We start from the raw sequence: 12,071 nt of genomic DNA on the forward strand, positions 1-12,071 counted from the left end.
CTGATTAACCCATTCTGACCTGAGATCAGATTCTAAAAATGTCAGTCGTTCTTCGATTTAAAAAAAAAATAGCAGACCTACAAGCTCGTAGCGCGCCACTCGGTGGCGCGCTACGAGCTTGTAGATCTGCTATTTTTCAATAGATAAAGCATAACATGATGCTAACACCAAAATGGGTGCCCGGTCAGAATGGATTAACCCAGTCCAGTTCAGAATATGTTCAAACACTTCCAGGTAACTGGATGCAACAACCTTTTGAATAGAATTTAAATGTTGTGCTTAAACAGGATGTCCAAACAATATATTATCCTCTGCAAGTACAGATCTGTCTTTTAAAACAAACATTGGCTTTAGCCTTGAACGTGAACAGATTTGAGACAATTGTGATTCATGTTTTGTAGAAAAAAAGGTTCTATCTGACTAGGTTCTATCTAACAGCATCAATTCAATAACAATGCAATGCCTCCTTTGTGACATATTCCAGGAAGAATTGGACCGGAGTACTGAAAATCCCCCTTTGAGAACCATTTAAAGACAAACTCTGGTCTGAATCTGGCCTCATTTCTATTGTGGAATAACCAGCTCCTTGATTGTGAAACCAACCATTTTCACAAAAGGAATCCATTGCAAATACAATAAGGGCAGTTTAGCAGCTGCTGAGGGAACGGCAACTTGGTTCAAAGGAGTGGCAGCGGCAGGAAGACAAGAAGACACCTAGTAGTGAAATAAAAGTACTCAATACAGTTGTATTGATTTACAGCTACAGTGATATTGTGTTACAATGTTGTAGATAACAAAAAACAGAACGATGTAATAGATGAATCAGGTTAGGATAATCACTTATATTATGCTTTTGTTCTATGGGCTTAACACTAAAGCACCGTCAGAAGCACCGAGGAAAGAGCTTGTTGTGAATGTGTAAAATAATTAAAATAAATCCAGCTTACAAAGACACATGTGCCCAGGATAAAAAATGTCAGAATAATCGAAATAAATAAAAACACCTTGCCGACAAACCTGTGGGCTGGCAGTTGTCAGAGTACTGTCTCTGGCAGTTAAAAGGTTTCCAGTGTTCAAAGGAGATACTTGGGCACAGACAGGGATTAAGCAGATGTGCTACTGCCACCTGGAGATAGCCGTCCATTCAGTGATTGCCTGACGCAGAGTCTGAAGGGATGCCGAAACAAAACGTCTGCATATCGAGTAGCTCATTTATACTATAATTAAGACTAATTATGCATTTTCAACCGGAAAGGGTGTGAATGTGTCGTATAAACACTTTTTTTTCAGTTGAAAATATGCAATTGCTCTAGTATAAATTTGTCGTTTCATCTACAGAGGGTTGAGTGACGGCATATAAATTAGCCTTGAAATAGCACTCAAATTGGTTGCAAACAAGGGACAGGTCCAACAAAATGTCCATGGCCATCACACTGGTCCAGGGCACAGCCGTGGAGGCCACACAGGGCAGGGCACACAGGATGTGTTACGGGGGATGTCAGTCCAACAGGTGGGGGAGAAAGCGGAGGGGGTCAGTGTTCAGGGGTTCGGGGGGTCTGGGGTCAGTCTAGCTGTCCAGCAGATGCTTGCGAGGACCAAAGCGTGAGCGGTGTGAGCGCCGGGCGTCTGGGGGTCCGTGCATCTCTCTGCAGCTCTGGCACACGTATGTCTCCGGAACGTGGCTCTTGCGGATCTTGGCACATGACAGGTGGATCCAGGTGTGACACTTGTCACACTCGATCATGGCCCGGCCTGCGAAAGGCTTCATGCAGAAACACGTCACCAGGTCCCACGAGTCGTCGTCTGAGGAGGAGAGACAGCAGACAAGAGATTAGGAATGCAACTAATTTTCTATGTTTTGGATTATTAAATTATCTATGCTCCCCAGCAGTCAAACACGTCACTTCTCATTTTGTTGTAAACACATTAGACATTACATTTTCTATTATTTAAATTTCAAATTGACAGATTTATTTGTTACATCCATATTTAAGGGTGCTTTCAGTAGTAACAGTTGGAGCCTCCTTTTTGCCATTTTAAATTTCGTTTCAGTTGGTGATCACGCTACACTTTGTCAAGCGCACCAAACATTGTTAACAAATGTCACGCAGAAAGAGTTTCTTGTACTCTACAGAATTTCCACAAGACATTTGCTGACATTTCCTGCTCTACCACGAAAATAGATAATAATCAGCCTTACCAGAGTCTACCATGATGTCCTCGTCCTCTCCGGATCCGTCTTCGTCCCGGAACACAACCTGTTTGCCCTGACGGTACACCAGCCGGTTCCCCGATAAGCCTTCTACCTTCTCCACCTTCACCGCCCCTTCCTCTAGGTCCTGGCCGTCGTAGCGTGGAAGCTGCTCCGTTGGCTCCTCCTTGCAGCGCGCAGGGCTGGGCAGACGCTGAGGAGGCGTGGCTGGGAGGGGAATGACGATGTCATCGTCGGGCTCTTCTTTGATTGGTCGGCTGCTAACAGAGAGTGGATACTGATGCTCCGTGACTGTCGAGCACGCCTGCAGTGCTTTGTTCTCCCGCTCCTTCCTCCTCTTCTTCTTTTTCAGCTTTTCGGCTTTCCTGTGTTCATCCGAGTGAAGGCTGCTGATTGCATGACTGTGCTGCTGAGGAAAAGGAATGCACAAGTTGTTAGCTTTTTTATTCGTCTCACTTTTAAATATAATTAAAAAGAACCTAGCTGTGCTGTCAGTATCTCCCAAGAATCGCAGAGCTAAATATACCAAGATGAAAGGGTAATGATATGGAGCTCAGCTGAGACCATCAACAGGGTAACAGCAACCTAAACCACCATGCATCATTATTCATGCTCTTTCGTAGAGAACAGTAAGCCATTGACCACAATCTGCCCTGTCCCTAGATAAACTGACCCTTTTCCTCAGAGAATGACTCTGTCCCATGTTCAACACTGCAGAGCTCAAGATCCTGATGCTAGACAGGGGGGTGTGGAGGCCAGAGATTCAGGAGTCCCGAGTTGGTGTTGGCTAGGTGGAATTTGTGCCTCCGCATGAATCATTTAATTCAGTTTTTGTGCACATAGGATGGTGTTTATACATACTAGTTTGTGCATTATTAGGCTGCCTATGTGAGACTATAATTCCCCTAAAGTCTACTGAAATATTGCATGCATCGAGTAGCCTAGTCGGATCTGGTTAAATCATGGCAAAAATGCGCCAAACCCCAATTCAGATGTGAGCCGATAAAAATGTCTTATCAAACTGGCATAATAAAGTGGTTTTAATTTGGGTCCCAGAATGTATTTATATATTGAAGCGGTTCGGCATGCAGTTGTAAGCACTGCGATTGCGAGTTACCAAAACACTACCCTGGCCTTCACACTAGTACCACCTGCAACAGACAAAGACATAACTTTTTGATCTAATCCAGACTGGATGGTTTAATTACAAGTCATATCAACTCACATCTTTTTTAGTATGCCCCGATAACATGGCTCCTGGCTGTGGACGTTTCCTGCTTCTGTCCTGGGGGGCTTTAGGAGGCCGCGGGGAGCAGGAGGGGGGTGGTGGTCCTGGAGTCCAGCCATCACTGTCTGCTGTGCTGCCTGTACTGTTGGGGGGACTCGAGCTGCTCCGAAGCGGAGAGTCCTGGAGATACACAAGTGGTTATTAGACACTGTCTTATATGGAATTAAAATGGTGTTGATCAACAGGTCTCTCCATCCAAAATACCTGTAAAAATTCTAGTTCACGCCTCACGGGTTTTACCCTATCAAATAAACAGCAACAATTAGCCCATAACTCCCTTATTATATAATAATTTAGGTTACACTGCACTGCCCTATAAAATACTTATGGAATATGGTAGTTCGGTGGGCATGGTAGGTAAGAGAACCCACACACACAGATACAGATGACTAGCAGAGACCACAGGACATGTAAACCTCTGACTGAAAAGGGTGAGGACTGCATGAAGGCTCCTGGCCAAAGGCTGATATTGGCACTGGAATGTGGTGTTAGAGCACACAGGTAGGGGGTCTTACTCCATTTTCCACCCCTACCAACTCATTGCTCACTTGTCTCATAATATCAGGGCTCATGTAAACCTGCTCTAGAGTGATTATCATAGTAAAGCAGGAAGGTACTTGAGGGCCCAAATGGAAGGGACAAGTGCAGTGATGAATAGAGAGTGGGGCTAGGCCCTCTTACCCTAGGATAGAGGGCTGGGTTAGGGGGAAAGTCCCTCCAGGAGGGACACACAGCAGCCTGTGGGCTAGCGAAGGCGTAGCAGGCTGCCCAAGCTCTGTGGATTAAACAGACCATCATGACATCACAACACACCAGACTGGAGGCCATTCAGTGCTCAGTGTTACACCCACAACCAATTGCATGGTCATCATCATGTGTACAAAGATGTAACAGTATGTTGACCATCTTGTCATTCTTGTGGATTATCACTAAAGTCTGTGTAAAATGAAAAGGGAAAATAAAGGGACTAGAACATCCCAACAAATGCATTGTGGAACTGGACAGAGCACAGGCTTCAAATAACCTGTTTTTCAGATAACCTCAGTGTTTGCCTATCTATCTTATGTGTTAACAAAAAATAACCCCCCAAAGAATAAACGAAATCCACAGATATTGCAATGACTACAACAGCGGCAAATCCACTTTGCTGAGTCTGAACAATTCACTGAAGGTACAAAATAATGAGAAAAAAGTGAGTAGTTAAACAAACACAGCAAAACAACTATGACACTGCACCTGTAGATGAGGGTCTTGATTAGAACAGTACATTCATTATGGTCAATGCAACTCTCAAGTCAATCATTTGAAATGCAGACTTACCAGTAGCTTTTGTCTGTCAAAATAATGTATCACACCTTAATTTGACTTAATTTTGAAATGCACATTTATTTTAGTTTCCATTTAGCTCAATACTTTATTTGATTCATTGGACATAGTGTGATGTTTTTACAAGCAATGTGGACATTTAATCTCTCACACACTCACACACACACACACACAGGAGTAGGGCTTATACAGTACAGTACTACAGCGGTTTTTTACATGCAAGTATACAGTAGAGTGATTGAACAAATGGCTGCTTACAGACATGATCAAGATTGGTGCAGTTCGCCATCAACATTCACTCACCTCTTGAGGATAAGGAATGTAGCCAGCATAGGCCAGGACGAATGTGCAGAACTTGTTAAAGTCTTCTACTGTCCTCCTTCTCCTGTATGGAGGACTAAATCCCTGCAACAATGATCACAAAAGCATATATTTTAACATGCCTTAACAGGTTTGATGTAACGATAAATAATAAAAAAAAATTAAAGCACCCTCCGAGATTAACAGCCTTTGCCAGCTGTTTAGCAAAAGCTACACTAAGTGTAAAAGTAAGCTAACAACAGTAGCGTCGGTTGCCCATACATATTATTCAACCACCCAAACCTGGAAACCTTAAAAAAAAAAAGATTAGCATTTATGGATACTGAATTAGGAATCGCTTGTGAATAAACCCCCTTCCCCATCCAAAAAAAATAAGAAATGAGCTGAAAGGAGACAAGCAATGATTACGAAATAAACCGTGTTAGGTTGTTGTCTTTCCCAGGACGATAACTATCTATGCTGTACTGTCTACTGTAACTGTACCGTCCAGGGCTAATCTGTTGATGCAACTATGGTTAACGCTGTTATTATTGGTCAAGTTCAACAAAGCAAATTACAGCACACAAAACACCAATAATGCTTTAATAGTAAACCAAACGCCATCGATGTGACATTTAAAACTGGCTAGCTGTTAGCTTGTTAGCCACACGACGACGGTGGATTGTTTTCTTTAACACGAAGCTAGCTTTACCGAGCATTAGCATTAGCAGCAGTACAGTAAACCTCTTCCAACGAAATGAACTATTACTACAGTATAACGACCGATGCAGACGTTAGTTCACAATCAGTTTCTTGTGAGCCACGTATATAAAAAAAACATTGTCAACATATGAACCAGCATAACAGCAACAGTTAGCTTCTGCCTGCACCGTGAGAAAGGTAGTTAGTTACCAAACAATAATGACTTACCTCTGATTCAAATGTATGCGGTGTCGATGGGGTTATGTCGTCCATTGTGTGTTTATTTTAAAGTACCTGATAAGCCTTTAAAAGGGACTTTAAAAAAAACGTTGTCGCCCAAGAAACAAAAGAAAACAAAACGAATCGTTGTTGTGGCTGTTAAAACACCAACTAGCTAATTTCTAGCTAGTTTGCTAAGTAACGTTCGCTAGCCAGCCATCTAGCTAAAAGTGTTATAAGCAACAGTACTCGTGTCTACAGCAGCACCACACATACTATTATTACTAATGTTTGATCCCAGTAGTTTGGTAGTGAGCTGCTAAATGCTCCAACAACCCGCATTAAGCTGCCAGCGATAGATCAGTGCTCTATTTGTGTCTGTTCCTGCCTTCCTGGGCTCCTGACTGACCGACAACCTCACAGACAGTCACTACAGTCACAGCGACAACACTCATTGACACACAGACCACACAGTCACAGCTGTCTGTCACTCAAAGGGAACGACACACACACACCCCCACACCCGTGCCTTGGCGTACAGCGCATGCGCACTGCCAATTAACTATGGCTCTGACCCTGCCCAGCCAGCCGAGAAACCAGATAAGGAGGATTGGGGGAGGGGGAGAGGTGATTGATCGATCATTGATTGCATATTCTTTATGAACAATTTGCAAATAGTAAAGTGGTACGATTAAAAAGGATAACACATGCCTTATTAAGCCAGGGCTTGTTTGGTGTGTGTGTTCTGTTCACTCCTGTGGGTGACATAGCAGTTTTGCTGTCCTCAGTAAAAAATGTATTTGTCAAAAGCCTTTATGTGAATTTACTCAAGATTAAAACATTTCAACAAATGTATAGCTAAACTCATATGGTGTGACTGTCGCCTTGTTTCTCAAGAAAGACATTCTAAAATTATATATATAAAAATAATAATCCATAAATATAATATAGATGTGACATGAAGAAAAAAAGAAATGATCCGGGCACTCAAGGTTAAAATGAGGAGGATAGCCTTTATTAAATTAAAAAGGCAACTGCCAACATGTTTCGACCTAACCTGTCCAAGCATAATGTCTGCTTGCATAATTTCTGATCAAAAAGATTTGTCCCCCAAATCAAAATCATAATATTGTGTGACACTATTTTGGGAAATTTCAACAGGAAATTGTTTGGACACCCATTGGGATAGAGAGGTCCTTCTTCAGTAAGGCTGTTTAGTACTTGCAATACAAGAGCATGACAGGTGTCTGAGGTGAGTTATCATTTTAACATTTTCATGAAATATGATCGTGTTGGAACTCTGACCAAAGTGCCTCTTCCAGATGTCTGTTGGTGTGACACCTTTTTCATAAAAAATGTGGTCATAATTACATGTAAATATATGTTGCTTTATAGCTAGCATGTTGTTAGCATGCTAATGTATAGCTAGTAGCCTCAAGGTTATGCTAAGTGCAGAAAACATAATATGGTGTGACACTTTATCATAGTGTGACATGTCTGTCTGTCACGCCATATGACTTGATTGTCACACCATATGATACAAACTGTATTTTCCTACAGATATAACAATAAATAACAAAGTCCCATTTAAACATTTTTTTAAACATTTTCACAGATTTTCACAATCTGTATTATCCAAAATATATTGTGTTTAAATTAGTTTTATTCAGTGATATATATTTCAAATTCATCGGACAGACCGGAAACCCCTTCACAGAAACCTTAGAATACTGTTTCAGTCTAAACAATCTTTTGTCTTTGTCTTAAACTATACATTCCATTTTCTTTTGTCAGCTGCCTTGAGACATAGAAAGATGACAAGTGCGGAGAGGACAAGGAGATACAGGGAGAGACTGAACTCAGATCAAGCAAAGAGAGAGGAGTTGCTGAGGCGCAGAAAGGAAAAGTACCGTAAACAAGAACTATTTGTTTCCATTCGCTGACCATTAATTAGGAAGGTCTGAGGGAGTGTTTTTCATTGTTGATTCAAAAGGCCTTGGGGCAGATTTACTGAGGCCCCCTTTCCACCGGTTGGTTCCCAGTGGGAACCGGTTCAGTTCTTTTTGGTTTTTGGTCCATGAGCCAGAGCTCCAAAATTGAAACGTTAATTATGAATTGAGTGTGCAAAACCATACCTATATTAGATTATTATCACCATGACATTTCCCCAATTGAGTACTTACACGAAGACAATGATTTATTGTATTACAAATTTTACATTTTTGAATATGCAAATGAGGCAAATGAGCTGAACCCAGACAAGACTGAGCTTCTCTTCTTCCCAGCTAAGTCCTGCCCTATGCGGGAGCTAACTATTTCCGTAGACAACGCCCTGGTAACGTCTGTCCCAACAGCCAGGAATCTTGGTGTTGTCCTGGACAGTCAGCTCTCGTTCAAAGCTCACATCACAGCTGTCACTCGATCATGTAGGTTCACACTCTATAACATACGACGAATTAGACCGTTCCTCACCCAGGAATCAGCCCAGCTCCTAATCCAGACAACAGTCTTGTCAAAACTCGACTATTGTAACTCCCTCCTTACTGGCCTACCAGCATGTGCACTTAAGCCTCTCCAGCTGATCCAAAATGCAGCAGCTCGCTTGGTCTTCAACCAGCCAAAATTCTCACATGTCTCCCCCCTGCTCCGCTCCCTCCACTGGCTCCCGGTCGCTGCCCGCACAGAATACAAAACTCTGATGCTGGCATTCAAAGCAACCAAAGGTATGGCTCCCCCATATCTTACAAGTATGATTGAACCCTACAAACCCTCCCGCGCACTCAGATCAGCCAACGCAGGGAAACTGGAAGTACCCTCACTAAAAACGCCAGGACAACGCTCCACACGTCCCAAACTCTTCTCCCTTCTGGCTCCAAAACTGTGGAATGCACTTCCCATTGCAGTCAGAACTGCAGCATCACTCCCAATCTTCCGCCGTAGCCTGAAAACCCACCTTTTCAGACTCCATCATGGCCCATAGCACTTACCCTAACCCCTTAGATAGCATTTCTGTTGGCTTAGATAGCATTTGACACAGACTTATAGCATGTTATGTAGACAGCACTATAATTGTATTGTATATAGTCATAGCACGCCATAGTACATATGTATAGCATAGTAGTGAATATGTATAGTTTATTATGTATAGTGTATGTATAGTTTCATCATATAGATATTCCACTGTTACCTTCTTAGCTTACGCATGTTTCATGATAGATGCTTTTATGTGATGTATTCCCATGCTTTTGTTCTTGCTTAAATGTAAGTCGCTCTGGATTAAGAGCGTCTGCTAAATGCCTAAATTGTAAATTGTAAATTGTAAATTGTAAATTGTAAATTGAGGCATTATGTAGGAAAATATGCAAAATAGTCGAAAATATGATAAAGCTACTACTGTGGAAGGGTAATCATGTATTAATTTACTTGTATTGATCCTATAAACAATTTAATATAGGGTATAGTTTCCCACCAATTTTAGAGCTCTGGCTCATGGACTAAAAACCAAAAAGAACTGAACCGGTTCCCATTGGGAACCAACCGGTGGAAAAGGGCTCTGAGAGTTCTAGTCATTGGACTCGATCTCTGTAGGCAGTGCTACAGACACTGCAGGCACACTTTAGCATCACGAAGACCAAAAGCCGTGAGCGGCAGGCGTCTCTTCCGGGTTTTTAGACCGCTGGTGGATGGAAATTAAGCTCCACCCACGCGGCAGAATGCCGTGGGGGCAAGCGTTTCCGGGAATCTGGCCGACGCGGCATTCTGACGCATAGGTGGAGCTTAATTTCCATCCACCAGCTGTCTAAAAACCAGGAAACTGCCAAGAGCGGCTTTTTGCCACGCATTGACGCCCAAGTGTGCTTACACCCTAAGAGGAACATAGACTATGGGTGGGGAATAATTATGTATTGATTAATAAACATTAATTGAAATGAAATGTATTTTCTGCTTATGTTCCAGCCCAGAAATGAACACTTGCTGGCACGATTGGCTCACTCACCACTGTTAAAATATTCACACTATTCTCTTTGCCTTTGAACAGATACCAAGAAAAGAAACATAAGGGAGAAATCTCACAATTCAGAATAAAGAGTCTTCCGCCGTCACAGAGAGAGAAGCTGAGGGAGTCATGGAGAAAGGCCCAACTAAAGTACAGAACAAAAAGGAGGAATTTAGAACAATTACTGAACTTGACTCCATCCCCAGATAATCCAATATATTATGGAGAGATAATCCTAGACCTTGGTCCAGCCCCAGATCTAAGTCCAGTATCAGGTCCACGTCCAGTCTCGCCAATAGGTAGGTTAAAATCTTTACATAGTTTGCTTTGACATCTGTATGATCATACGGTGTGACACGAAATCATTTTGTGTGACGTTCCAAATAATGAAAAAAGCATATCTTTAATATTCTCTATTAATTATGAAGTGTTGATTTTGAAAATAATACACACATTTAATTAATTTTCACAAAACTATAGTTGATCACAGGTTAGTTATGATAAAGGACTTTGATAAAGTGAGTAACTTATTTTATAAACAATTATTTTCATGTCACCATATGATTTTAGGCACAGATACAACAAAGTGCTGAGTAAAAACTAAAAACAAAATGTGTTTTGGTGTATGTCACTGACCCAACAATCTGTGGGGGTGTCTTCACAACAGAGCAGTGGGTGAAGAAGGAAGGAAAGCTGGGAACCTGGTCCCTGGTCAGATCTGGTGGTGAAGCTGTTGGTCCATATAGAATTGAGAAGGCAGTAAGGGAACCAGCTCGTGGTGGTGGAAGGGAACGTGAGTTGTAACATAATATGATATGAGTGCAAAAGTATAGCAGCAGGGTGGCACAGGCAGTAGGAAAGGGAAAAGACGGGAAAGCCCTACTAACATCCAAAGCGGTGTCAGGAAAGGGAAGTGCTTCGCTTCCTGGGCATAGGCACACAGTGACTCTGACTAGACTAGACTGCATGGGGCACCGCGGACTGGCAAGGGACTAGGCAAAAATTAACCTCGCCTCACCAGGCTTTCCACCGCCTCGGAGGAAAGCCTGGTCTCTCTTTCAAAAGTCCGTATGATCCGGGCTGGGGCCGGATGATGTGGTTACGTCATGTTGTAGTATTGTTTTGTAGTCGCCAGACAGGATGAACAGGCGGCGACAACTTCAATTTCCCTCTCAATAAAAGCTCTCGCTTACGAGAGCTTTTATTCAAACAGGAAGCAACAAACAGCTTCCTGTTTGTTGTAGGCAAACCATTGCCTACAACATGACGTAAGCATATCATCCGGCTCCAGCCCGGATCATATACCGAAATGAAATGGTGCCCAGGCTAGGCAAAAATATGGAAACCATCCAGATGGACTCTGACACAGTAATACTGCACAGTATGCAGAATGGGTACATTTCAAACGAAAGCACAAGTCAATACAAAAACTGTTACTTTGTGGACGATCCGTGATTAAACATTACACTTGTTTACACCAGGGTCCACCGTTTTCAATTCATCAAAACATTTAGAGACGTACAAATATATACTTCTATATAGCCAAAACAGGAAATCATCAAAGAGAGGAGAAAAAAAACATATAGAAAGAGGGTGGGTGGGTGGGTGGGGGATTCAGAATTCATGGGGGCCAGTGAGCGGTTTTAAAGGAATCAAGGGATGTCTTAATTACTGTGGGTAGGGCGTTCCTCATTGTGGTGGCATAGGACACAACAAGTAAACCCACAGAAGTATTCTTAACACATACTGAATCCCACTGAAAACCAGCCAAGGACAGTGAAAGCAGTGCTTTAATTCATTTAATATGTAGTACCTTAGTATGGTTGTCAGTCACAAACTAACACTCCAGACCTGTAGGAGGTAGCAATGTGTCCAGTTTTCCGGAAATCACATCAGGAAGACGGAAGTTTACCAACGTCACGTGATGTTTACGCAGGTTGTTTTTTTTTCTTTCATTCTACAGAGACTGCGCGCTTTTACGCAAACCCTCAAAATCAAAGCCTCTTGCAACAAGCAAACTAAGCAAA

At 42.3% G+C, this 12,071-nt stretch overlaps 1 protein-coding gene across 3 annotated transcripts; it reads right to left on the reverse strand.

Annotated features, from left to right (window-relative positions):
• Positions 1 to 200: 200 nt before the first annotated feature.
• Positions 201 to 6,453, reverse strand: phf13 (PHD finger protein 13). 3 transcript variants are annotated; one of them, XM_083772050.1, is made up of 6 exons: positions 6,057 to 6,452; positions 5,130 to 5,231; positions 4,182 to 4,275; positions 3,438 to 3,620; positions 2,201 to 2,621; positions 201 to 1,803 (listed from the first exon to the last, which is right to left on the reverse strand). In XM_083772050.1, exons 2-6 carry the CDS (start codon positions 5,156 to 5,158, stop codon positions 1,568 to 1,570), a joined length of 963 nt encoding a protein of 320 aa, XP_083628176.1. In that variant the 5' UTR covers positions 5,159 to 5,231; positions 6,057 to 6,452; the 3' UTR covers positions 201 to 1,567. The 3 variants fall into 3 exon arrangements, with proteins under 3 accessions (XP_083628176.1, XP_083628175.1, XP_083628174.1); XM_083772049.1 differs by lacking the exon at positions 4,182 to 4,275 and having other exon boundaries at positions 2,201 to 2,618; positions 6,057 to 6,453; XM_083772048.1 differs by lacking the exon at positions 4,182 to 4,275.
• Positions 6,454 to 12,071: the final 5,618 nt, after the last annotated feature.

The sequence above is a fragment of the Protomyctophum parallelum genome (genome assembly GCF_964188405.1).
Source record: "Protomyctophum parallelum genome assembly, chromosome: 8".
Taxonomy (NCBI): Eukaryota; Metazoa; Chordata; class Actinopteri; order Myctophiformes; family Myctophidae; genus Protomyctophum; species Protomyctophum parallelum.